This window comes from Penicillium daleae, assembly GCF_028827525.1.
Source record: "Penicillium daleae strain IBT 16125 chromosome Unknown utg000007l_segment0_segment0, whole genome shotgun sequence".
Classification (NCBI taxonomy): Eukaryota; Fungi; Ascomycota; class Eurotiomycetes; order Eurotiales; family Aspergillaceae; genus Penicillium; species Penicillium daleae.
Genome location: NW_026623155.1, coordinates 2117119 through 2143891, shown reverse-complemented (window position 1 = coordinate 2143891; position 26773 = coordinate 2117119). Strand labels below are relative to the sequence as shown.

General features: G+C 54.0%; 8 protein-coding genes across 8 annotated transcripts; 4 read left to right on the top strand and 4 right to left on the bottom strand.

Moving 5' to 3' along the window:
* Positions 1-69: 69 nt before the first annotated feature.
* N7458_007947 (uncharacterized protein) lies at positions 70-5028 on the bottom strand (the record flags this gene model as incomplete). Its single annotated transcript, XM_056911329.1, has 3 exons — positions 70-4380; positions 4542-4644; positions 4808-5028. The coding sequence occupies 3 exons, from the start codon at positions 5026-5028 to the stop codon at positions 70-72; spliced, it is 4635 nt and encodes a 1544-aa protein (XP_056764155.1).
* Positions 5029-7793: 2765 nt separating this feature from the next.
* On the top strand, positions 7794-9945 carry N7458_007946 (LMBR1 domain-containing protein; the record flags this gene model as incomplete). Its single annotated transcript, XM_056911328.1, has 2 exons — positions 7794-8101; positions 8187-9945. 2 exons carry the CDS (start codon positions 7794-7796, stop codon positions 9943-9945), a joined length of 2067 nt encoding a protein of 688 aa, XP_056764154.1.
* Positions 9946-12001: 2056 nt separating this feature from the next.
* Positions 12002-14640, top strand: N7458_007945 (F-box protein; the record flags this gene model as incomplete). The annotated part of the gene is made up of 2 exons (XM_056911327.1): positions 12002-12194; positions 12251-14640. Coding segments are annotated over 2 exons (2583 nt in total), but the record flags the coding sequence as incomplete, so codon positions are not given.
* Positions 14641-15127: 487 nt separating this feature from the next.
* Positions 15128-16335, bottom strand: N7458_007944 (40S ribosomal eS26 domain-containing protein; the record flags this gene model as incomplete). Its single annotated transcript, XM_056911326.1, has 6 exons — positions 15128-15233; positions 15307-15409; positions 15603-15730; positions 15971-16007; positions 16071-16118; positions 16329-16335. The coding sequence occupies 6 exons, from the start codon at positions 16333-16335 to the stop codon at positions 15128-15130; spliced, it is 429 nt and encodes a 142-aa protein (XP_056764152.1).
* A 258-nt stretch (positions 16336-16593) lies between these two features.
* On the top strand, positions 16594-18839 carry N7458_007943 (CBS and PB1 domain protein; the record flags this gene model as incomplete). Its single annotated transcript, XM_056911325.1, has 4 exons — positions 16594-16815; positions 16918-17791; positions 17856-17950; positions 18015-18839. The coding sequence occupies 4 exons, from the start codon at positions 16594-16596 to the stop codon at positions 18837-18839; spliced, it is 2016 nt and encodes a 671-aa protein (XP_056764151.1).
* An 834-nt stretch (positions 18840-19673) lies between these two features.
* On the top strand, positions 19674-23428 carry N7458_007942 (nuclear import receptor PSE1; the record flags this gene model as incomplete). The annotated part of the gene is made up of 6 exons (XM_056911324.1): positions 19674-19856; positions 20030-20252; positions 20356-20531; positions 20589-21020; positions 21080-23145; positions 23221-23428. The coding sequence occupies 6 exons, from the start codon at positions 19674-19676 to the stop codon at positions 23426-23428; spliced, it is 3288 nt and encodes a 1095-aa protein (XP_056764150.1).
* A 353-nt stretch (positions 23429-23781) lies between these two features.
* N7458_007941 (uncharacterized protein) lies at positions 23782-24944 on the bottom strand (the record flags this gene model as incomplete). The annotated part of the gene is made up of 3 exons (XM_056911323.1): positions 23782-24133; positions 24226-24598; positions 24728-24944. 3 exons carry the CDS (start codon positions 24942-24944, stop codon positions 23782-23784), a joined length of 942 nt encoding a protein of 313 aa, XP_056764149.1.
* A 183-nt stretch (positions 24945-25127) lies between these two features.
* On the bottom strand, positions 25128-26577 carry N7458_007940 (iron-containing alcohol dehydrogenase; the record flags this gene model as incomplete). Its single annotated transcript, XM_056911322.1, has 3 exons — positions 25128-25499; positions 25590-26096; positions 26233-26577. The coding sequence occupies 3 exons, from the start codon at positions 26575-26577 to the stop codon at positions 25128-25130; spliced, it is 1224 nt and encodes a 407-aa protein (XP_056764148.1).
* Positions 26578-26773: the final 196 nt, after the last annotated feature.

Here is a 26773-nt window from a genome sequence, read left to right as displayed (position 1 = left end):
TCTTGTACCGAAATGGAATTTGAAGAAGATTGTCAAGAGTGATCATAGATCACTGACAGAGTCTCGCACTCAGACAACAGTAGTCATGACAAGGCTACCTCCGCCACCGAGGCTAATCTCCTTCTGCTCACGCTCCAGACGATCAAAATCGACCCGCACACCGGGAATCCCGTCGCCAGAGTTGTCTTGAAGCTCGGGCGGGATGTTCATCCACTCAGCGGTGAGCCGAGCAGATTCTTCATCGTACACAGACCACTCAGACCAATTGATAGGGTCCTTGAGATCATCCTGAGGAGTCTGGGTGGCTAGCGCCAGGTCATTGGAGTCGGGCGTATCCTCAGTCGGCTCACGACGACCGGAGTCAGCCACAATGAAGGCGTCCAGGCTCCAAGGCTCACCAGAGAACAAGCTGAGCCCATTGCGATCACCGATCTCGTCGAAAAGTGGGTCAAAGGTGTCATGAATCTCCTTGGGAGTCACCTGGGAGTTAGCCCACGGCAGGGTGGGTTCCGATGATTGGTCAAGCGCGCCAGGCTTTGTACCTGGCTTCTTCGCCTTGTCCAGTTGAGGGGTGAGCTGCTGAGCGGAGGTTGCGGGCGATGCGCCCTTGGCAACGACCTGGCTCGTGGCTCGCATCATCGGGGTTGCGGTCGAAGAGGCAGGAGTCGCCAGACCAGGCTTGACAGGAGAATTCATCAACCGAGTGGGACCAGCGCTGGTAGTAGCGATCTGTTTAGCTCCCTGGGTATCCGCGGTCAGCCCAAGACCGATGTCAAGGCTGTCCAGGTAGAATTGGATCGGATCCTCGATCACTTCTTCCGCCTCCGGCTTGTGACTCTCTTCAACGTGCTTGTCCAACGCAGGCTGAGTCGGGAAACCTTGGAAGTGGTGCTGGCACTCAATAACGCTGCACTTGAACGCACCAGCCAGAGCGGCAGCCGTCGACTTGGCGTCCGCAACGGCCTTCTTGTAACTCGCATCGGCGATAATGGGAGCACTGGCCGGAACAGGAGACGAGGAGACACCAGGGTGAGACTGCTTGCGCTTCTTAGGTGGAGGAAGCTTCAGTTTATCGGGGGCAAGTCCTCCAGGGCCATATGCCGGAACACCTTGAGGGGATGGAGCACCGAATGGCGCGGGTGGAACGGGTGCAGACTGGCTGGAAGCACGGCGAGCATTCTGCAGAGCCTCATCCTGTTGCTGCTGCTGTTGCTGCAATTGTCTGAGGTTGTTCGCATTCAAGGGGGAAGTCTGTACCGGCTGTTCGGGCTGAGCATTGGGGGCGTTGGCTTGGTTGGCGGCCCGGCGCTCATTCAACCGCATCACTGCCGCCTGGAACAGCTTGCGGATGAAAAGAATCGCACCAGTCAGATAATCGGGGGTGATGGTGAACTGGTCATTGATAATCCAGTCCGCGCTGTTCTTGAACTGGCGCATCAACTGAATCCGCATGGCAAGCAGATTTCTCAGGTTGCGCTCTTGATTAGGCAACTTTGGGAATCCATGCAAAGCCAGGACATCCAGTCGAGCCAGGACCTCCAGCGAGTCTTGCAGTTGCCGAGTCATGATCGATTTCTGTTCTGGAGAGACAGTCACTATATTTGAGGCCGGAGCAGCTTTGGAAATCTCATTGTAGATCTCCAAGAGCTTCGGCGGCAGATTGGTGCTCCAATTGTGTTCAGCAGTTGCCCGATTGGGAGGAGGGCCACGGAAATACCCCTGCTGCTGGCGCCGCATTGACTGTTCAATTCCCAGACGTTGCTCGGGAGTCATGGCAGTGAAAGGCTCCTGCGAAGACGGTTGATTGCCCACCTGCATTGGAGGCGCGGGAACTGCAGGGGTTGGAGTAGCATGGGTTTGCTGTGGGGTCGGGTTCATGACCGGCTCGACGACCACATCATCTGGGTTTGGTCTCTTCTTCGATCTCTGCTGATTCACAGGCGGGGCTTTAGCGCTCTTCGGGGCAGGGCCGGTCTGCTGTGGTCTCGGATTCGAGGGCTGCAGATCGCCAGGGACTTGCAAAGGCTGCTGGGGAACAGGAATTGGTTGAGCCTGTGCCTGGGTTGGAGGTACCGAGCCAGGGAGTTGAGGCACTGCTTGACCTAAAGCAAGAGCACGTTGCTGCGCAGCTTCGAACATCTGTTTCTGCTTGTTTCGAAGAATCTCACGAATCTGGTCGTCGTTAAATTTGGCCGCTTGGACTCCCAGTTTCTGGCGGGTTGCTTGAACATCCTCATTTGTGATTTGTCGCATTGGAATGCTAATGGGCATTGGATGATTCGGTGGGGCTTGCATCCCATTCTGAGAATTCTGGAAAGTCTGCTGTATTTGGTTTTGATTTTGCTGGTTCTGTTGACTCTGCTGGGCGAGCTTCGTAGCCAGGATCTGGGCGAAGTGAAGCTTTTGCAGAGTCACGAGCCGGTTGTAATCCACCCCAGTGGTGCTGATGGGGTTAGCGTTGGCCCAATGCTTGATCTGAGCCCAAGTCTTGATGTGTTGGGGGACGTGGGGGTTATTGGCGACGAGCGAGGGCGGGAAAGAAACCCGGTCCATCTCCTTTTGCTGCTCAACGGTCATCTCGTGGCCATTGTTCTGTTTTCGGAGAGCATTCAGCCTCGCCAACTCATTCTGTCGCTGTTGGTGCAAGGCCCGTTGCTGAGGAGTCATCTGCTGCGGGTTTTGAATCAGGCCAGCTGCCGGGTTCATGCCTTGTGCCATACTCATGGAGGCTCTCATTCGAGGATTGTTGACCATTTGACCGTTGAACATTGCTGGATTCTGACCATCTTGTGGAAGAGAACCAGGCTGCGTCGGCTGCGGCTGCGGCTGCTGCTGTTGCTGTTGCTGTTGCTGCTGCTGCTGCTGTTGTTGCTGCTGCTGTTGCTGTTGCTGTTGGTGCTGAGACTGTTGCTGCTGGGCATTGGCGCGAGCCATGTTGCTAGCATGCATACGACGTTGATTCTGCAGGAAAGTATGAAGCTGCTCATTGGTCATCTGAGCCAGATGATCCCGGACCGTCTGGGGTAAATTGGGAGGAATCTGAGGCCGAGGCTGCATGGTAGCTTGTGCACCCTGCATGCCAGCTGGGTGCTGACCCATGTTCACTGGCCGCGATGGAGGCCGAACCTGAGCCGGCATTGGAACGGGGGAGATCTGACCAGGAGGCATGCCCTGATTCAGCATCGGCATGACAGGACTCTGCTGGGAGAACTGGGCCTGGCCTTGAGAGTTGACCTGGCCGGACATTGCCAGCTGCGCTTTCTGGGCAGCCTGGGCCCGAGCCTGGGCTTGCTGGGCTTGAGCCTGCGCCTGTTGAGCCTGTAGTTGCTGGGCTCCGTTGGGGAGACCCTGCTGCATGTGCTGTGGGTTGAACATCTGGGTGTTCATGCCCATTCCATTCATGGTCCCGTTTCCTTGGCCATTTTGCCCTGTCTGCTGTGGAAACAGGTTCTGCTGGTTGTTGAATGGCGCCTGATTCATTTGGGTCGAGCTGGCGGGAACTACTAGCTGACCGGCTTCCTGCGAGCGAAGACCGTCAGCTTGCTGACCCTGGATATTCTCCACGTTGCCGAAGAAAGCGTTGGGATCCTGACCCTGTGCTGGGGTGCCAGAGAAAGTCGAATTGCTGCGCTGCAGATTCATCATGTTTTGGAACATTGCCTGCTGGCTCATCATTGGATCATTGAGCATGCCATCAGGGTTGCCAACGTTCGCGGAGCGGCCCATCTCCATGCGAGAGCGACGGTATCGGCGTAGTTGACTGAGGGCCTGGGTGCGGAAGAAGTAGTTGACCGGATCGATGCCCTTGCGCTGCAGGTACTGTCGCTGGTCTGGGTTTATGTTGGCAAGATTCTGCTTGACCTTTTCAAGGTCCTCTGGAGAAGTCTTGGACAACATTTGCTGCGCCAGTCGTTGCACGTGTTCACCATCAGGGTTCTGGAGATTCAGAAGCTCGTCGTTAAGTGGGAGATTGATGGTGCGTTGCTGGGCTCGCTGTTGCTGTTGCTGTTGCTGTTGCTGCAGTTGTTGTTGTTGTTGTTGTTGTTGTTGTTGTTGTTGTTGTTGCTGCAGTTGCTGTTGCTGATGCTGCTGCTGAAGCATAGCTTGCTGTTGTTGCTGCTGTTGCTGTTGGCGCTGCTGCATAGCAGCCTGTTGGTTGGAGCCATTCATACCCATGGCCATCTGAGGCTGACCCTGCGGAATGGGCGAGGTCTGCATGTTCGGATTCATCTGAGGGGGGAATCCACCCTGCAGCTGGTTCTGCATAGCGGGCCCACCTTGGGGCATCATCCCGCTCTGTTGAAGCGCAACGGCAGCTTGTCTCTGGCGAGTATCCTTGATGTGGAGGAGCTTATCGGTGCACTCTTTCTCGTAGTCGCTCTATCAAAGGGAAAACACCCGAGTCAGTAAGGGTTGGAAAATTCCGGCGAGGCAGATCAAGGATTGACAAGGGACGAGAAGAGAAAGGCAGTACTGGGGGAGGGGGAAGGAGGAGGAGAAAGGGGGGGGAGAGTGAGGGTAAGTGAGGTAAGGCGACAAACCCGTTCTTTGGCCTTCTTGAAGGCGTTGGTTTCGAAGGCAATTGCGGCGTTGCCTGCCTGCTTCAGGTCGATTCGAGGTTGGATCAATCGGAGGGAGGTAATCCTAGGCAGTCACCAGGGTCAGTGATAGGATGAAAAAGGGCGAAGAGATGAATGGAGTGAATGAGGTGCCATCTGCAGCCGGTGGGTAGGCTGCGACCAAAAGGTTGGCGGGAAGAAGGGAGGGGGTGAGCATCATTGGGGAGTTCTGTCCATGGCACACTTACATTTGGTAGACGTTCATAGCTCGAACCTTGATGGGAACTTCATCTCGCCATCCACCAAGTCGAGGCTGCAACTGTAACTCCTGTGCGACGGTGTTCATGATCAACTGGGCGTTCTCATTGCGCTGCTGCTGTTGAGCTTGCTGCTGCTGTTGCTGCGGCATGCCGGGGTTGACGAGCCCAGGCATGCCCCCGCCGGGGTTGGGAAACTGGCCGGGATTCATGACAGAAGCCCCATTAATGGGGATCAGGGAGCAATCCGCGGAAGGAGGTGGTGGTCGTCAGCATTCGCTAGAGAGTTGTGATTCGGAGAGAGACCAGGAGGAAGGGTGAGAGTGGAGAGGTAGAAAGTGAGCGGTCGAGCGAAGTGTCGAGACGAGGGTTGATCGCGTGGGTTGGAATGAGCGAAGAGGAGAAAAAAAGGGTTGAGACGAGGAGAAGTGTCGAGGGAAGTCGAGAAAAAAAGAAAAGAAACGGTCGGAGGATGTGGTTGTTGACCGGGAGAGATTGGGGGGGGGAAGGTGAAGTTGTAGAAAGGTAAGTTGCAGATCGGTGGGTGGAAAAAGAGGAAAGCCGGGTTGCTGGTGTGGGACCTGGTGCTGAGACGGAGTCGATCAGGGCGGGTGGGGATGGGGTTGGAAAATGGTCCAAACGGAGGATCGGGAGGGAAGAAAGAGGGAGAGGGAGAGGGAGAGAAACGTAAATTGACCTGCGCACCCAGAGGCCAGGTGCTTAGCCACTGGTGGCCTGCGATTTCCGGAATGAGAGTGTGGCTTGAGGAAAGGAAAAGGGAAGGGAAGAGGATGGAAAAGGAAGAATTGAGGATTTGGGAGGGGATGCTGCTGCAGTTCAAGTCGCACTGGCTCATCATGTGGCCCTGGGCCCCCCGTATCGGTATCTTACGGAGAGAATGTTAACTGTACCTGATGGACACGATGGACACGATGGACACGATGGAGATTGTACCCAGACCAGGTCGACCATGAACACGATCTCCTAGCGAACCTAAAATCCTCAAGACCGGACCCGGTCGACCAGCGCTCGATCCTGTATCTACGCTGGAAGATCCCTACTTCGGGACCATGACTTGGGATATCGTGCCTGGACCGACAGTATGCTGCGATGATGGTGGTGTCCCAGAACATGCTACCTCTCTCGGCCCAGCTCTGGATGAAATGATCGCCTGCCCTACAAGTCCTGGCCAGGGCCCGGTGACCTCCTCCGTACAAAGCCAATACTTGACAGGAGTACGGTGTACATAATAATATACTAACAGAGTACTGTACTAGTTATTCTCCAAACTCTTATCACCATGATCCGCCTCAGGCCCACCAGATTGCCCGTTGCGGAAACCACATTCACTTCAGTGGTTTCTCTCGTCCGCTCGTAGTGGTCGACCGACTACGGTCAGGACTGTTCTGGGCTCCTGCTCGCTTCTTTTGCCTGGCTCTCCAGCACATTCAGTCCCTCGACTGGGTCTACCATATCCCCATCGGTATCTTTGACTCTCCGCCCACTCCTTTCCCATCCTGACATGATCTGCTCCCCCCTCCTCCAGTCGGGAGATCTGTGCACTCTTGAAACACAAGCCTGCCTCGTTGATTTCGGAACCCTGCTGGCGCTGCCCTTCTGCGTATGGATTCGTTCGTTCCTTTTTTCCCCCCTCCCTTTTTCTGGCTCTTGTGATTGACTCTTTCTCCCGCGGCTCTTCCCCTCCAAATTTCGCTCCCGATGGCATCGTTTGATCCTGCCCAACGGTCCCCACTTAATCCTGTAATTGACAGGGGCGCATATGGTCGAAGTATAGGCAAACTCTAAGCGCATCTGCGTCTGCCTGGAATGGTTCATGATTCAGGGACTCGTGAGACCTCGAATACCATCAATTGCTTCGATCTGCAATCGTGCGTCGATGTGGTGATTCCAGAATTCTACGATGCTATCAGTGGTGTCGCACCAGTCGGTCCCTGGTGCCGGAGTTGAGAATCTTGCAGCCCAAACCACGCCGTCGTCATAATAAGTGGATCTCGCCCCGTCCACAACCCAGTATAGACCCCAAGTATGGACTGGAGTCCCGAGTCCTGTATGAGAGAAGAACGAGAGTGCGAGAGACATCATTAAATCACTCAATGATCATTCGAGTACACCAGTGCTCGACAAAATAATGCTTGATAATACCCTGATCATGCAAGGGACGACCCTCAGTACCTGAGCTGTTCTGCTGCCGCCGTTCCCGACCACTTAGTCCGAGCAGAGCATAAACTCCAGATCGCCGCTTCGGGGCAACTGGTCGTGAGTCAGGGTCTTAACTGCGTGGCTTCATAATACACAATAGCATCTCATAGTTTTAACGGTGGTCTGCAAGCATAGCTACCCCCACGGAGTCTCCTATAGCATGGAATTGTTTTTAAGTCTACTTAGCGATTAAAATCATCGCAACCTCACTGACGATCCCCAAAAAAATCCCACGATCGGCATCGTTCTGGCCCTGGCCTGATCCGGGTCACGCCAATTGGGCTGGCGCGCGGCACAGGACTACGCCCGTTTGGCCCTCAAGCCACTGGCCAGTCGGCCACCAAGTACCGGGTACCCCCACTGGGGGCGTTCCGCCACCCCAACGGCTGGTTAAGTCCCGTATGGAAAGGGGGGTCCTGGCAAGAGTCAACCAAGTACCTGGTACCTGCTAAGACCATCAGGATTGCGTGGATCGCGTTGATTGCGTACCCCCAAGCTTAAGTCAGCCACGACTCCCCTGGAAACGTCAACTGTTCTATTTCTATCTACCAACTCCATTGTCCATCGCCATCTCCATATCCATCGCCATCGCCATCTTTTATTTACTTCGCCAACACCCATCCTCTCTCTACGATCCGGAAAACTCGGCTTCTTTCGCTTCGATCCGTCACCTTCCCACGAAATTTGCGATCCTCGTCATGAGAAACGGCTAAAGATTCTCTCTTTCATTCGGTTCTCCCTCCCCCCTCCGCCAACTATGTTCTCTCTCTCCGTGTCGCCCGTCTCTGTGGGCTCCAACATCTTCTTCGCCTTCGCCCTCTGCTCCATCTCCGCCCTAGTCTTACTGCTATTACGCCGCTTCTTGACGATCCGCGCCACGCCGGCCTATTTGCTAGTTCCGATCTTCCTTGCCCTCGCACTCCCCGCGAGTGTCGTCCTCCTCGTCCCGATCGATCTCGCATCCAGCGCGCGCAATGGCACCGGCCCCAAGGCTATCTGGTTACCCGACCGCATGGTCCTGGTATGCTGGCGGATTGCCTATTGGCTCATCTTCATGCTGACCTGGTATGTACATCTCTACATCTCGATCTCTTCGGTCGCATATTGCAATTGCACTCGGTTCACTAACCTCTTTCTCTTTTCTCTTCAGGGCTATTCTTCCTCTTCTCGGCGACTATGTCGACTCCGGATATCGCGAACCCAAAGCTCGCATTCTCTACTCCCTCCGCTCCAATGCCCGATACCAATTGATTGTCCTCACCTGCGCGGTCGTCGGACTCATCTATATCTCCATCTCGATTGGCTTTGACCCCACCTCGATCAAGGGTACCGTCATGGCCTTGGCCTACGTCTGGGGCCTTGTTCTCGCTATTTATCTGATGGGCCATGGCTTGGTCTCTATACCGCGCAACCTATTCCGCAACGCGAATGTGAGCGGCCGCCTGAGGCGCATCCAAGCGCATGCTCCCAGAGTGCACGACCGGTTGATGGACGCCGTCAACGAACTAGAAAGCCTCAACTCGCAAGTCGCTCAACTTCAGCAGCGCAAGACTGGAACTGCGCGAGACTTCCAGGAATGGATCGAAGACTTGTCCGAAACCTCTGGCTCCGGCTCCGGCGACGTGCGAGTCCCTATCCTGGAGACCCCCGAGACGTCTGGCTCCGTTCCCTCTGTCATCACGGAGCGCTACCTGGCCGATCTGACCAGGCGCTTACAGCGCGCTCGTCATATGAAGGCACGGTTTGTGGATGAATGGGATCGCGTGGTGACGCTGGCAGCGGACCTGCAAGCCATCATCAACTCGGCAGCATCGAAGAAGCTCGAGTTCGGCGCTGGCCCCCGTCGGTCGTCCTGGCTGCCGAAAGTCAAGTTTTTGAACCCCTACCTGCGTTATCACCTATATTCTAATGTCATCCCCGGCCTGCGCTTGGTGTTTGGCGGTATCTTCGCGGTTGCCTCGGTGTGCATTGTCTGGTCGGAATTGATCAAGTCATTGGCGCCGCAGTACTCTGCCATTACCTTGACAGTCATCCCCAACTGGAAGGCTGAACAACCTCTTGGTTTCGGAAGCCAGGTCATCGCCTCCCTCTGGTTGCTGTACATGTGCTCTGCTGCCCTGGTCGGTGTCAGCGATGTCAAGGTCTGGGGCAACAGGGCCTTGGTGCGCCGTAACACCTATGGCGAGAGCGCGTGCTGGTACGCCAGTCTCGTAGCTCGTCTCACCGTCCCCATTGCCTACAACTTCTTGACGTTCTTGCCCAAGGATTTCCGTCGCACCACCACCTTCTACGAGTTCCTGGGTCGTCTCATCAACCTGACACACCTCGGCAAGGGCTTTGACTACTTCTTCCCCATCTTCATTCTCCTACCTATCTGCGCCACCATGTTCAACCTCTACAGCCGGGTCAAGAACATCTGTGGCTTCGGTCTGGCCGAGGACGATGACCTGCACGACGTTGAAAACAACCCAGCCGGGTATGGCATGGGCGGTTGGCGCGAGGGCCGCGACCTCATCGAGCGCGAGCTCAACGGGTTCGGTTCTCTGGCCGTTTCCTCGCGTGGCGGCCGCTCGACCTGGGCCTCGGACCGCAGCGACGATGACTCGCTTGGCTCTTCACGACTGCGTGTCGCCACCGGTGAGGGCTCCCGATCCCCGCGTCCCACCCAACGTCCGGTCACCGCGCCCACCGTTGTCGATGGCGAGGAGGAGGCAGAGGAGAACTTCTTCCAGTCCTTCGCCCACCGCGTGCGTAACACCTTTGAGACCGCTAACAAACCGCAATGGCTCCAGGGAGAACCCTTCCGCCTGCCTCGCTGGATGTCCGGCGACAATAACACCACCGAGGAAGGTGGTGTGACGCGGCTATTCGGTGGTCGGGCCGTTCCTGGCCGAGTGCGTCTGGGTTGAGCCCGTGGTTGACCGGGCTTATATTGACCCTTGTATTTTTTATTTCCCTCCTTTTCTTCTACTTGGTTGCATGATGCGGTGTTTGGGCCTTCCATTGTGTTTCTCTAAGCTGCTGGACAGTGGTAATATAGATCCTTTTATTATGTACATACTATCTTTTTCCTTTTGTCTTATGATTCATCTCAAATGAACATATCGTACTTGAATCCCGAATCCCGGTATCAGTCGAAACAATGGTTATTAGACACCTGCCTCGACGGCTGGCCTTGAAACGTTGGTGTCACACAATCCCCATGGAGTAGCAGCCTGAGGGTCCCTGTTTAGATCACGATGTGGACAAGAATAACTCGCATCTTTGTTTCAGCATTGGTACAAGGATGACTCGCTCTGTGTGTAAGTGAGGCTCTGAGTTGCCACATGTCCTTGGTCGTGTTGATCAGCACCAGGATGTCGAGACACTCCACACTACCGCACGCCTACTAATCCCATATACATATTCACTATCTACCAGTCTTCAATCTGATCTCTTACTTGCACAACTATCTATAACGACATGAGATTTCTTCTATTAGCACTGCATTTGCATACGTTCGCGAACATCCAAATTCAACACTCCTCCACTTTCCATATCTTCACCTAGCAAGTATTCCAAGCCCCCGCATCAAGAGTAACAACCCTACGCAGTCTTATAAGATACCCACCACGAATCTTTCCAAGCGCGATACCCCAATGAAACGAACACTTGCACAAATATTTCAATCACTCTTTCCAGCACCTACCAAAAAAAAATCAATTAACCCCACCAACTTCAACCCCCCACAACTTACCACCAACTTCATCTTCAACCCCCCAAAAACGAAACGCCAAAAAGAAGAATCCATTTGCCCTCGTCCAGGTTCGAACTGGAGACCTTCGGATTACCACCCTGTTGAGGCAGGGTCGTCATAAGATCCATATGAGACCGACGTCATAACCAACTAGACCACGAAGGCGATTGGATGAACGGGAGCCAGAAATTGTGGTTGTCGAGCCTGTGCAGTGGGGCGGGTTGGCTTTTTTTTTAGGGTTGGGACTTGGGTTATGTGTGCTGTGTGTCACGTGGGTGAGTGTACCTTTCTGGTTTGGGGGGATGTTGATGGATCAGGATCATTCTGGGTATTGTTAGTCTCTGTTTTACGTTGGGAGGCTGGGCTGGTGTTTGTTCTTGCTCGTTTATGTCTACTTATCATGTTGGGCTTCGATGAGATGCGAGCGTACCAATTGCAAGGTCAGAGTTCAGAGAGACTAGAGGCAGCTCCAATTGGATTCGCAAGAGCACATGATCCCTTTTCGATTTATTTTCAAAGCTATTTGAGCGGGTGATCCAGTAAAATGGGCTTATTCTCTTGCTCTTGGTTCTTTTGGTTGCTCATTGCGTGGGATTGTACAGTTAGACTCATGGAAAGTTCGCCCGGCGATATATTCCGGTCCATATCCGCGTCGTTACGTATGTCCTGGGTATGGTGTAACCTTAAGATTCTAAAGGCGATGGCAAAATTTCCATCCCAGTCATACTGCATATGAAGTGCTCCTGCTAGCCCTCAATAATTAAGTAGATAGTGTAACCAGATTATCCTCTGGATAAACACCACCTGGGTATGTAGTGATTGGTTCAGCATGAGAAGGTTCCCCGGATGACATCATAGGCCTCCCATCAACTGGCGTCTAACAACGGTTGAACAACATTTTTAGAAAACAGTAGAGTCTGAACGCAGTGAGATAGATGGGCTTGTCGCTCTGACCAACTATATACACTCAGAAAGGGAAATAAATACAATTCTATACATGGCAGAGAGACAAAGGCTTGGTACCTGTACGAGCCAAGGCCAAAAAGGACCCTCGGCAACGCGGCAAACCTCACAGCCTTGTAGAAATAAGGTGGTGCAACGTGGCTGTGTCGGGCATCTCACACGACCAACGACCTTCACCAGCATCAAAAGGTCATCCGAGAAATACGGCTGACCTTCAAAAGACACAAGTCAGCTTCCTCCATGGTTGACCCCCACACCTTCAAGGAACGATGGATTTGACCCCGCCGTCATACGAGTCTGCAACAGACCGGGATGCATGGGCCATCATCGCCCATTACATTCCCTCCAGCGACCTCTGCGCAGCCTCGCTGGTCTGCCATCGATGGCACGATCTGTTTATGCCGTTCCTATGGGGTGACCCGGCGTCGCATTTCGGTACAGAAAATGACGCAGTTTATGGTAGGACCGAGGAACCCCATTACCTATACTGATCTCGTGCTGACTGAATATGTTAGTGGCCCTAACACGGTTTAGAAGGACTCTCAAATATGCCAGGCGAGAAGTACGGGCACTAACCCATACACTTCATTTGCCGCCGGCATTGTCAGAGATCTACGGTGGTCCCCGACCAGGCTGGCTGAGAGATATTCTAGAGTATCTGCCTTGTCTGCAATGTTTGATGGTCTCAAGGCTACCCTTCTTTGACCATAATGCAATGGTTGCTCTGAGAAACCAACCAAGATCTAGTGAATACAACGTCCGCCTATTGTTAGCGGATCATGAGCCTAACACGACTTCGGCTGGACTGGCGGAGACTATTCTTCGTTTTCCGAGGCTGACGTATCTGGATCTCTCGTATACCAAGTCAGCGCGAGACCAGAGTGTCTTGTCTTCACTATCTCAGCTTGAGCACCTTCAAGTATTGAAACTGCGCGGTATTGGATTGAAGGACACCGATGCCGAGTTCCTGGCCAATGCCATTGGAACCAGAACTCGTTTCCTGGATGTGCGAAACAACATGCTCACCGACATGGCAGTCCGGTCCCTACTACAAGCGTCGTTTAATCCACCGGATCAACCAGTTGGGCGTGGTATAAGACAATCCGGTAATTCGCCAGACCATGCGCCCCCAGCAACCCAGCAGAGCCGCCAATCAGAATTTCTCAAGTCCCCAGACCTCGATGAGCAATTCCTCAAGTTTCTCGCACAGCCTGGTTCGAATCACCCCTGGATAGAGGACCTACCACACACGGGGATCACTCACCTCTACATCGCCAACAATCCAATCACAGTAGAAGGTGTAGCCGGTCTCTTAGCTTCATCTCGCCTCCACGCCCTCGATGTCGGTACCGTGAACACCGCAGATGTCATTCACAAAACAGCCTCCAGACATGGGATATGCCCCGGAGCAGAGAAGCTAGTACCTATCCTGGGCAACATCGCCGGAGACAAGCTCACCTACTTTCGAGCACATCATGCCGTTGTTACTGCGGAGCCTCCGGCGAAAGACTCGGCAGCCAAAGGCGAATTCATACCAGAGCTTCCTTCCAGCAGCGAGGTGCGACGTGAAGCTGAGTTGGATGCGTCACAGGAGATTTATGAGCTGCCAGGAGAGAATCTTCCGGTCTTTGAGCTTGCAGACACGTCAATATCGGATTCTCAAGGTTCGACGGTTACAACTCCAGTCCCACGGCTGAAGAATCCATACGAGGATGAGCCGTTGCCTGCAGTTAGGCGTGGATCTGCATTTGCACCGGAAGTTGTACTTGAGCCAAGTGACGACAGCAACACCATGACGTCCAACGGCTTTACCAATTCGCTTTCCTATCAGGAAAATGATGAAGGCACCCTACAATCAATCTCGACCCTTTCTGTACTCGATGACAGCTCCATGGCATCAATCCCACAATGCAGCTCTCCAATATCAACAGACGACCCCCAGGCCCAGAGAATCCAGGAGCTGCTAGCGAAACGTCCACGAAACCAGTCCCTCCCTCTCCGAGGTGGGAAAGAAAGCCGATTCCCTTATTTACACCCATCCCATATTCCCCATCTCGAAACATTGGTCTTGACGGACGTTCCCTCACACCTCCTGCCCAATTCTCCGATCCTGTACACCTTGACTCGATTCATCACTGCTTGCTCCAACGAAGCTCTACTCGCCACTCTCCAAGCTGGATCGGATTATTCCCTGCCACCTGGCCAGGCACGCATGCGAGCTGAACAAGAGCGCTCCCGAACGCTCTTTGGATTACGGCGAATAGTCCTTGAAGTCACCCCCACTGATAGCTCCACCCGACTGACTACGTGGAAACCGGGTGTCCAAAACTCAAGTACAGGTGATCGCGACTCGGAGGCTCTCTGGGCAGCAGCCGCGGACGACTTTAGCTTCTTCGAGGAGATGGAGTGTGGTATCCCCGAAAATGACCCGGGCAAATACTTCCCAATGGCCGTGCTCAACGAAAAGGTCTCCCTCATGCCCTCGGACGACGATGCCTCCACACATTCTGGCGCCGAATCACCCCTGCCGAGCCACCATATCTCGCAGAAAAGCGCAACATCTGCCGTACGCAGTACACGCAGTCCGTCTCGACCGGTTACAAAAGGGTCGCAGCCCACACTCTTGAAAGAAATTGATCTGGTGGCTGAACTCGCTGCCTTCCGTCGTGCTAAGAAAGTTGAGTATGAGCAGGCCGTGCGTCGGGAGAGAGGACGGCGCAGCACTAATGGGACGGGGATATCGAGCGTGCCCGCTGTGACGACGCCGCAGATCTCGATGGCACAATTTGTCGAGGGACATTGGAAGGGTGAGATTAAGATTGTGAGGAATCCGACGTCGAAGATGCGTAGCGGGATGGTGGATATGTATGGGAATTATTTCGAGAAGGGCTACCTCTATCCTTGAACGTACATAGCATATAGCATATACCCAATGACCTTGTATCTTCGAAGACACTGCGAAGAGACGCTACGTTTACTGGTACGCGCAGGTGCCTTTTTTGATAAATTTTTGATATTTTTCCAGTCAGTAAGGACACAGACTGATCCTTGCCTCCAGTCATGCACATGCCATCGTGATTTGGCTCTCGTACATCGAAGGGGCACAAGATACTGCGAAACGCGAAGGGAAAGCACATATAAGAAGCGATAAAAGAACAATCCTTGAATCGCCCTTCCTATTTGCGCAGCCCATCCCCAGAACCGAGTATCTTTTTTCGAACACCCCAATGCCGTTTCCTCCATTTTCGTAGCAGCATTTAGCTTGTCCGGCTGGAATGCCACAGATATCCGTCGTTCAAGAGCACCACAGCGGGAAAGGAAAACAAAATAAAAAGATTCATTTCAGACTAGTTCCATTTTTATTTTGCTGGTTTGAATGGCGTTCCTCTCCTTTACATAGCCTTGGCGGCCTGAGGGGGGTTCATCTTCTTGCCATCCTTGTTGTAGCGGATCCGTGGGGGAGGAGCACGGTTGCGGCGGCCTTCACGGGAACGGACACTGTAGAAAGTGAATTAGTATGGGAGTTGACGACGAGCGAGGAGGCGCATGAGGCGTTGGAGGGCATGCATACCGAACGATCTTGCCGTGAATAGCGCAGGACACGCAGTACTGGAGCTTCAGGTACATCTTGGGGACAGAGTACTCGGCGAAGACGGAGGCATCGGAGATATCACCTGTAGATCGAAAGAACGTATGTTAGTCCATCAATTCTTGAAAGCGAAGCGTGTGATGCGTAGGCGGGTCCGGTCCGTTCGTATCGAGTAAGATTTCAATATTCTTCCGTCGATTCGGGTCGATCCAGAATCCTCCTCTTTGGGGTGTAGGGTGCGAATGGAATGAAATTGTCATGTCGAGAGGGTCACGTACGGATGGCAGCAGACTCGACCATGTTGCGGATGGTGAAGCGCTTGATGGCCTTGTCCTTGGGGGTGCAGCGAGCGCAGTTGGAGCAGCGCACGGGCTTGACGTGGCCGCGGCCATTCTTGTTACGACCGCTGGAGAAATTCAATTAGTTCCCATGTTGCCTTGCGAATATGCATTTCACGATATCCAGTCTCCATTCCGTGTTGATTCGGTCGTCAATGCGCATGAGTCGTGTTTTGCGAATGTTGCTATTTTCTTTTTTTTTATCATATCGAGGGTTGTGGCGTGGCATCGAATTCGTCGGCGTCATTGCGGAGGTTCATATCGGATGGGAGACTGGATTCGCGGAAGGAGGAGAGATCGAGTCTTACTTGTTCGCCCGCTTCTTGACCATTTTGACGGATTGCTCTGTGGACAGTCAGAGAGTCGATCTGGGATGGAAAGGAGGAAAGAGGGGGGAGGGAAACGTACGGGTGTCTTGTCGGGAGTGGGTTGTCGAAGCTCGCTCACACAGACGCTCTGCCAGAATGGATGGGGTGGTTGTGTTGTGGGAAGCCCTAAGCCCTTAAGCGAGACCCAGTCACGGGTGTAGACACCTTGGTGCCTGGGTGCCTGACAGACTGTGAGGCCTGAGATATAAGGCTGCAAGGCAGTGATCGGGACATCGAGAATGAACTGATCATCACGTGGTCCATGCCATCCCAAAGTAGACTAGCGCCCGGATCGTACCGTTCATCCCGGCCAATTACATAAGCCCCGTGTTTACATGGCCGAGAGTTGGACTTAGCGTTGAAAACACCGCCAAACAGCCCAAACACCCCTGTTCAGATCGACCATTCACTGCCCTTTTCCTTCTCTCGAACTGGAAGAGTCTCCCTTGCTGTTTTCCTTTTTTCTTTCTCAGACCTGTTTCTCATTCTTCGCTGTTTGCTCCACTCTCGTCCTCCCCTTTGTCTCTATTTTTGTTGTGTTCCTTCCCCTCCCTGGCTTGAGTATGTCGCATACAGGCACTTTTAGGGGAACACCCAATAAGACCATCGGGAGAGGAAGGCTGCCCGACTTCGAGAGTTCAGGTGCTTCCCACATCCCCCGACCCCGTTCAGACCGTCCAGAATCCTCCGCCGCATCCACCCACACCCCATCCAGCGACGTCGGAAGTGGCACTATGAGCGCCGCCAGTAGCAGACAACGACAGAACCAGTCGAAGCGTGATGAGGTGTGTATCTACGGAAGCTGTACAGCTTGACAGGACCCTCATAATTGATCCGCCATTTCCTACTCGGCTTGCCGGCTAACCCTCCCCGGTTTGTTTTCATAGGCAATCCGTCGCAAGATGGAGGCCGACCTCAACAAGAAGAAGCATCACCCGACCAAGGCGAGAAATGCCCGCAAAGCCCCGCCGGGCACCGTGCTCGCCCTGAAGCCCAGCCAGGCTCTCCAGATCAAGCCCACCCTCAGCATTGCCGAGGCTGCCCAGCTGATGGCCGCGAAGCGGGAGGATTGTGTGTTGGTTACCGATGACGATGAGCGAATTGCTGGTATTTTCACTGCAAAGGATTTGGCTTTCCGCGTGGTTGGCGCTGGCCACAAGGCGCGAGAGGTGACCGTGGCCGAGATTATGACCAAGAACCCCTTGTGCGCGCGAACGGACACTAGCGCTACCGATGCGCTTGACCTGATGGTTCGCAAGGGCTTCAGACATTTGCCGGTCATGGACGAGAACCAGGATATTTCGGGTATTCTGGATATCACCAAGTGCTTCTACGATGCGATGGAGAAGCTGGAGCGTGCCTATAGCTCGTCGCGGAAGCTGTACGATGCTTTGGAGGGTGTTCAGACCGAGCTGGGCTCTAGCCAGCCCCAGCAAGTTATTCAGTACGTCGAGGCGCTGCGATCCAAGATGTCCGGCCCGACTCTTGAGACTGTCCTGGATGGCATGCCCCCCGTGACTGTCTCCGTCCGAACGACTGTCAAGGATGCCGCCGCATTGATGAAGGAGCACCATACCACTGCCTTGCTGGTGCAGGACCAAGGCTCCATCACTGGTATCTTCACCAGCAAGGATATCGTTCTTCGTGTCATTGCTCCCGGTCTCGACCCTGCCACCTGCAGCGTGGTGCGCGTCATGACTCCCCACCCTGATTTCGCTCCCTCCGATATGAGCATTCAGGCTGCCCTCCGCAAGATGCACGGTAAGTTCCTTTTGAGCTCGACCAGTTGAGGTCCAGTGATAAAGTTTACTAACTATCGGAATAGATGGCCACTATCTCAACCTCCCCGTCATGAACGAGGGCGGCGAGATCGTCGGCATGGTGGATGTGCTGAAGCTTACCTATGCCACCCTCGAGCAGGTAAGCCTCCCCTCGTTAATTGAAGAGATACCCTTGTGTGCACGAAACTTATCACGGAATATAGATCAACACTATGTCGACCCAGGATGACGAAGGCCCGGCCTGGAACAAGTTCTGGCTGTCTATGGATCACGAATCCGACTCTATGGTCTCTGGAAGCCAGCCGGCGCCTCACACGCCGCACCGTTCCGTCATGAGCCCCGATCTGGCTCGATCACAGTATGATAACAGCGTGCTGCCGAACGAGTCCGCTTCGCACCACGGGGGTGACGAGCACTCTGAAGTGGCTTCTCAGCACCACCAGCACCATGCTGAGAACGCGCCGTTCCCCTTCAAGTTCAAGGCTCCTAGTGGTCGTGTTCACCGTGTGAACGTCCTGAGCTCCTCTGGCGTCGCCGACCTGGTCGCCCAGGTGACTGCTAAGCTCGGCGCCGAGCTTGAGGCAGTGGGCGGCGAGGCCGTAGTCGAGGAGGGTCGACTCAGCAACACGGGTTATGCTCTGAGCTACATGGATAACGAGGGCGACACGGTCTCGATCACCACCGACCAGGATTTGCTGGATGCTATTGACCTTGCCCGCCGCGCCCGTCGTGACAAGGTTGATCTCTTTGTTCATGACCCGGCCCAGCCTCCTATCCCTGCCACCCTCGACCCGCAGCCCACTAAGCCTGCGACTCCCGTTATTGAGGAGCCCAAGAGTGTGGTGCCAGAGACTCCATCGGAGGAGCCTCTGCTGAGCAAGCCCCGACAGGCCCTCCCTACACACCCCGGCCCCGAGGAGCAGTTCATCTCTGGCGTTCCCAACGAGCTCCTTCTGCCCGGAGCCATCGTCACTCTGGCGGCGGTCATTGCGGGTGTATTCATCCTCAGCCGTCCCAGCGGTCGTTGAAAAAAATAGTTGCATTGTTTTTCCAGTTTCTAGACATCACTCCCTTGTCCTCATCGGTCTCATTCCTCCCCTCATCCCCTCCCAATAATCTCGACCTCCCTCCCTCCACTTTTCTTCATTTTGGCTCCTCCTGATGTTTTCGTTCTGCGAGAGTGCATACCCCCCTTTCTAATTATCGATATTTCGTGTCGCGTTCAGATACCGCTGTTCTAGTCATGATCAGTTGCGGCCAGTAGTTTTAGCCTTTCAATGCAAATACTTGTTTTTATAGGAATGCTATATCAATGGAAAGCTGTAACTACCCTTGTTACATATCCTTATCATTCAAGATTTAAGCTACGGTATGAATCCTCGTGGAATGAACTTATCAAGGAGATTGAACTGGGCGTGTTCGCGTTGATCTCCACCGCGGGAATCGAGGCCGTCAGGCTGTCCGAAGTACCCAAGTACCGGGCATCAATAGGTCTCTGGTAGCCCTGTCTCTTGTATTACTAGTCAGGTTGGAATGAGAGCTTCTTCATAAGCTCCTAGTCTCTCTCGTCTCCCATAAATTTAATCCTGGACTCTCTCTTCCCGTTCTTTACTACTCCTGTTTCCCCGAGGTTGATCCATCTAAGTGGTTCCCAGCGCCTATCGCATATCGATTGCCCCGACAGCCGTAATCATCAATCTTTTTTTCCTTTCCTTGCCGCCCCACCAAAAACAAAACTCCTTCCACCCCCCTTCAAACCACACCCCTCTTCAAGCCCCTCCCCGCCAACTAATCCCGCTTCGAGGGTTCCAACAAATTGGGTTCTTTTTGTCTGTTGGATCTTGGGAACAGACATACCCACGATGTCCGTGCTGCCCCAAGAAGTCCACACCGCGCTGTCCCAGCTGCTGCGCGCTCTCAGCACCCCCGACAACGCCGTTCGATCCCAGGCCGAGGACCAGCTGAACAATGATTGGGTCCAGACCAAGCCGGACATCTTGTTGATGGGCCTGGCTGAGCAGATTGCTGGTGCCGAGGACACATTAGTGAGTGCCAACTCCGACTTGACTCTACCTAGGGAGGGGGAAATCGTGAGAGCCAAGAGCTGTCGTCTGTGTGGGTGACTGCTCGATGCACACGACCGACCCCCTCACGACAAAATACCTTGAACAGATACGCTATAGAGCATGCGCTGACTCGGGGACTTTCGTATCAATAGACTCGTGCTTTCTCCGCTGTGCTTTTCCGAAGAATTTCTACCAAGACCCGCAAGGACCCTATCTCTGGCGACGTCAAGGAAATCTTCTTGAGTCTGCCCAATGAGCAGCGTGTTGCGATTCGCGAGAAGCTGGTGATATGCCTGACCGCCGAGTCTGTCACTGATGTGCGCAAGAAGATTGGAGACGCTGTGGCAGAGGTGGCCCGCCAGTACTACGACAACGGTACGCAATTCCAACACAAGCCAAAAAAGTCCCCGTTCACCGTTGAGACTGTTACGAAAGATCTGTTCCGTTCTAACGATTTGATTTTTTTGGGGATGTATAGGCGAACAATGGCTTGAGCTACTTGGTGTTCTCTTCCAAGCCAGTCAGTCTCCCGACTCTGGTCTTCGCGAGACTGCGTTCCGCATTTTCACAACCACCCCCGGCATCATTGAGAAGCAGCACCAAGATGCTGTCCTCAATGTCTTCACCAAGGGTTTCGAGGATGACAACATCTCGGTATGCCTGATCCTCGCCCGATACAAAGAGCCGTCTAGCTGATTCCTTCCTCTCCAGGTGCGCATTGCCGCTATGGAAGCTTTCGCCTCCATGTTCCGTTCTATCGACAAGAAGTCCCAGACCAAGTTCTTCTCTCTTATGCCCGCCCTTCTCAACATTCTTCCTCCCCTCAAAGAGTCCAGCGAGAGCGAAGAGCTCTCGTCAGCATTCTTGGCTCTTATCGAGTTGGCCGAAATCAGCCCGAGGATGTTCAAGGGCTCTTTCAGTGACTTGGTCAAGTTCAGCATTAGTGTCATTGCCGATAAGGAGCTCAGTGACCAGGTCCGCCAGAATGCGCTGGAGTTGATGGCAACTTTCGCCGACTATGCACCCAATATGTGTAAGAAGGAGGCCAACTTTGCGCAGGAGATGGTGACCCAATGTCTGAGCTTGATGACTGATGTGGGTGTCGATGATGACGATGCTGAAGAGTGGAATGCTTCCGAGGATGTGAGTCCTTCTTTCTCCTTCGCCTGTTGGCAAGTATCAAGCTGCTAACGTTTCTATAGCTCGAGCCTGAAGAGAGCGACCTCAACCACATTGCTGGTGAGCAATGCATGGACCGCCTGGCTAACAAGCTCGGCGGAGAAGCCATTCTCCAGCCTGCCTTTTCCTGGATTCCTCGCATGATGTCTTCCACTGCCTGGCGCGATCGCCACGCCGCTCTGATGGCCATTTCCGCCATCTCGGAGGGCTGCCGCGATCTTATGACCAATGAGCTTGATCAAGTTCTTGCTCTGGTTGTCCCTGCTCTGCGGGACTCCCACCCTCGTGTCCGCTATGCAGGCTGCAATGCTCTCGGCCAAATGAGTACCGACTTCGCTGGTATCATGCAGGAGAAGTACCACGGCATTGTTTTGAACAACATTATCCCCGTCCTTAGCTCCACCGAACCCCGTGTGCAGTCTCACGCCGCTGCTGCTTTGGTCAACTTCTGTGAGGAGGCTGAGCGTAGCATTCTCGAGCCCTACCTCGGTGACCTTTTGAGCCGCCTTTTGGAGCTTTTGCGCAGCCCCAAGCGCTATCTCCAGGAACAGGCATTGTCGACCATTGCTACTATTGCCGATTCTGCCGAAACCGCCTTCGGTCAATACTACGACACCCTTATGCCCCTGCTGCTCAACGTTCTCAAGGAAGAACAGGGCAAGGAATACCGGCTGCTTCGTGCTAAGGCCATGGAGTGTGCTACTCTGATTGCTTTGGCCGTTGGCAAGGAGAAGATGGGCCAGGATGCTCTGAACCTCGTCCAGATTCTGGGCCACATCCAGCAGAACATCGTCGACGCTGATGACCCTCAATCGCAGTACCTCCTCCACTGCTGGGGCCGTATGTGCCGCGTTTTGGGCCGTGACTTTGTGCCCTACCTGCCCGGTGTCATGCCTCCCCTGCTGACCGTGGCCGCCGCCAAGGCCGACATCCAGTTGCTGGATGACGAGGACCAGATTGAACAGGTTGAGCAGGACGAAGGCTGGGAGTTGGTTCCCCTCAAGGGCAAGGTTATTGGAATCAAGACAAGCGCTTTGGAGGACAAGAACACCGCTATCGAGTTGATCACCATCTATGCTCAGATACTGGAGGATGCCTTTGAGCCTTATGTTCTAGAGACCATGGAGAAGATTGCCGTCCCTGGTCTTGCATTCTTCTTCCACGATCCCGTCCGCGTCTCGGCCGCTAAGCTGGTTCCCCAGCTGCTCAACTCTTACAAGAAGGCCCACGGCGGCAACTCCCCCGGATTTGCCGAGATGTGGAATAAGGTGGCCGAGAAGATCATTGAGGTGCTCAGCGCTGAGCCTACCGTTGATACCTTGGCCGAGATGTACCAGTGCTTCTACGAGTCCGTGGAGGTCGTTGGCCCCAACAGCCTGTCCCCGCAGCATATGCAGGCGTTCGTCGACTCTGCCAAGTCTACGCTTGAAGACTACCAGATGCGCGTGAAGCAGCGGTTGGAGGAGCAGGCTGAGCTTGAGGATGGCGATGAGGAGAACCTCGACTTCGAGTATGCCGTTGAGGATGACCAGAACCTGCTCAGCGACATGAACAAGGCCTTCCACACTATCTTCAAGAGCCAAGGTACCACTTTCCTGCCCGCCTGGCAGCAGCTGATGCAGTTCTACGACAACTTCATCACCAGCCAGGACCCGACCCAGCGACAATGGGCCCTGTGCATCATGGACGATGTGCTGGAGTTCTGCTCTGCAGAGTCTTGGACCTTCAAGGACCACATCATGCAGCCTCTGGCCTCTGGTCTGCTGGATGAGAACGCTGCCAACCGTCAGGCCGCCGCTTACGGTGTCGGCGTCGCCGCGCAAAAAGGTGGTGCTCCCTGGGCCGACTTTGTCGCTGCCTGCATTCCCAGCCTGTTCCAGGTGACTCAACACCCCCAGAACCGCACCGAGGAGCACGTCTTTGCTACTGAGAATGCTTCGGCCAGTATTGCCAAGATCCTGCACTTCAACGCCTCCAAGGTGCAGAACGCTCAGGAGGTTGTGATCAACTGGATTGAGACGCTGCCTATCACTTATGACGAGGAGGCCGCACCCTATGCTTACTCGTTTATTGTTCAATTGGTTGACCAGTATGTATCCCCCTCCCTTTCATTTTTTGACGCACCCTGGATTGTCATGACCGTTGAGCTAACACACCCATCTAGGCAAAACCCCGCGGTCCTTACCAAGGCCGACCGGGTCTTCGGGTTCATTGTGCAAGCCCTCGATGCCGGCACTCTTCAAGGCCAGACCGCTGCCCGTGTTGCTCAGGCAGCCAAGCAACTTGTTGCGGCGACCAACTTGAACGCCGAGTCAATCCTGGCTGGTGTTAGCCCGGAAAGCCAAGAGCGGGTTCGCAAGTTCTTCCAGTAGAGTCCGACTTTTGTTTTATATCCGCGGCAACCGCCCCTGTCTGCCCATCCCGGTTGGGTTTTATCTCCCTGTTTGTTAATCATTCCCCTTGGGCCATGTGAATCCGATGCTAGTAAAGACGTGAAATGTTTTGTTAATTCCCACCCAATCCGTTCTTCTTGTGTCTCCGTGCCACGATCGTACGAAAATACCTTATCACAATCTCGAACTCGCCAATGGCAAGGTTGATTGGTTTATATGCTTATTTACATAGATGAAGTGACGGTCCTATGATTTGGTATGATCTGGAGTTACCGGCTAGTCAATCATGACCAAGGCTTCCATAGCTTCTTCGCGGTTCTGTACTGGCCAAATTATAAACTGCTAGACTCACGAATTTCCCCGGCAACAATCTCTTCCAACGACGTTGTCTTGGGCTCTCCAATCAGCCCATTCGCCCGCTGCTCATACAGCGTGCCGCCTTCCGACCAGATTCGTCGCAGAGTCACCGCCGTCGCCCCCGAATTCCCAGCCCCCCACGCCTCCCCTTCTAACTCACGTAGTCGCTCGAGCGATGTATAAGACACGTCCCAGGGACCTGGCACGTGGCGTTCAAACAAAGCCTGGATCTCAGCCGGGCTGGTCGTAAACGAATTGACACAGAGCGGGCGATTGCGTGTCTCCGGGGTAGCATGGAGAAGAGCCGACACGACAAAAGTCCCCACACTATATAGCAGAAAAAAAAGGCCCAGTTAGCACAATCCCATTCCTTTCCTCCAGGAAAATCAAAAATCAAAAATCAAAAATCAAAAACTCACTCTTCCATCGTCGTCAAACTAACCCGCTCCTCCCCCTTCGCCCCCAAAAGCACCGCCTTCCGCCCCCTCACATCCCAACCACCGGCCTCCTCCAACCCGTGCGTAAAATGCAAATACATCTCCGCAAACGGGCCCGTCACGATATACGAGTAGTCCAGATCATCGCGGGAGATTTCGTTTTCCAGCACGGCGCGCACCTTGAGTTTCTGCTGGTGGGGCTTTTCGTGGGCCGAGGCGGGGCTGTAGGCGATGTCGGTGCCGTATTCGGATGGGAAGAACCATTTGACGGTTGGACTGGCGGCGGCGAGGCGGATTAGGGGGATTTGGTGGGCGAGGGTGTTTCGACCCAGCGCGGAGATTACGGTTGTTATTCCTGGAATTGAGGTTAGTCTTCGTTGTTGTAGGTTGAGTAGAGAGTAGAGAGTAGAGAGGGGGGTGGAGGTGTAGTCCATTGAGGATGGACTTGCACTTTGTGTATGTGTACGTGTATGTGTATACTTACCCTCGTAGGCAGCCTTGACGGCGCTTTCATCTTCGATACTGCCGACGATCACTTCAATGCCTTGCTTCTTGAGCTGTTCTCCCTTGGTCTCTGCAGTGCGTGGGGAGGTGAAAATTGCGATGCGGCCGAACTGGGAGCGCTGGGCTAGGAGGGCGTTCAGGATGAAGCGGCCAATGGCGCCTGTGGCGCCGAAGAGGAGGATGTTCTGGGGAGCCATGGCATAGATACAGTAGAGGCAGTGTGTAGAAGGTAGAAAGAGGGAAAGGAGATATCTCGTTACATCATCGGAGAGATCCCCGACTGTGGGGTCGCGGGGTAGTTTGGCTTATCAATCGACTTGGAATTTACCCGAATTCGATGCTGTTGCGGTCAATTGCGCCATTGCAACTAATGTTCCATCTCAGACTACCATTTCTAGAATCTCCAAGACTTGCTCTTTCTCCTTCAGCGGCACCGGATTCGTCTGACACCACCGGTCATGCAAACTGTGCTTGGCCAGGGCATCCAACTTATCCCGGCCCACCCTCACATCTGCCAGAGACCGCGGCATGCCCAATTCGCGAATCACCACATCCAGGATATCGCCCAAATCCGAGTCCTCCACCTTGGTAGAACGAGAGCGTAGAACCTCCGCGACGACGGGATCACGGATGAGGAATTCACGCACTCGCGCTTGCCGCTCGCGATTCGCGTTGTGCTTAGCATTGAACTTGCACACCGCTGGGAGTAAGATGCAACTTGTCTCGCCGTGTCCAACGCCCAAGGGGCCGAGCTAGAAATGAGTTGTTAGCTATCTTATAACTCCATATAAATGAATGGACGCTCTCCACAGGCGGTTCAATGTAGAACGAATGACGCATACCTGATGTCCAATCCCATGACTAGCCCCCAACTCCACCGAACCACTTGTACAAGCAGCCATCGCATCCACCGATCCCAATTGACACTGCAAATGAGCCTCCCGATTCCCCCGATCCCTCTTACACCGCAACAACCCAGGCACCAACAAACCCAACGCATGCTCCGCAAGCTCATCCGACGCCGGCGTCACACCCACAACCGCACAAAGCGTCTCCACGCAGTGATCCACCGCCCGAATCCCCGTACTCAACCAGATCGAGTCCGGCGTGGTTTCGACAAGTTCAGGGTCGAGGATGATGAGCTCCGGTCCGCGGAGGGGTGCTTGGAAGCTGTATTTACGGCGGGAGTTGTCCTCGGTGCCGCCGGCGAAATTGGAGTATTCGCCTGCGGAGAGGGAGGTTGGGACGGAGATTATTGGGATCGTGGGTGGATGGATTTGAGAGCGTTTGTTGGGGCCTTCGGCGAGGGATTCGAGGTCGGAGATGGTTTGGACTTGGTTGGCGAGGGCCTGTCTCGAAGAGTGTGGTTAATATATAGTCGTGGTGGAAATATAGACTGTGAGCAGGCATGGAATCTATGCTTCCAAGGTGGACTACCAACCCAACATCATATACTCGAAAGAAAAGAAGGTATACAATACTTACGAAAGCAATAATCTTCGCGCCATCCGTCAAACTGCCAGCCCCCAGCGTCAACAGTAAATCCGCCCGTACACTCCTTGCCTCCTCCACAATCTCCAATACCTCTGACCACAGCGTATGACTCTGCATTCCAATGCGACACCCCACGACCTTCTCAGCGCCCAGCGCTGCAGTCAATCGGTCCAAGGCATCTGTATTCCGTGCCAGAGATCCAGAGCAGATCACGTAGACACGCGAGGCACCGAATGTCTCGGCGACGTGGTCGGCGGCTGCGGTGGGGAAGGGGATGCCGTAGCTGAGGAGAGGGCGCTCACGGTCTGCGAATGCTGGGCGGACGGTTTCGGTCATTTTTCGAGAGATGTATAGTGGATAAAGAAATAAGGGTTTTTTCGAATTGTTATTCAACTTTTCGTATCTCATTAAATTTCAGGGATTGCTGGCGGAAATTATATCATCGTGAAAGGAACAAGCTTCTCCACGTGGGAATGTGGGGCTTCAGTCGATGTGGGTTCACATGAAAGGGTCTCATACTTTGTATACTTCC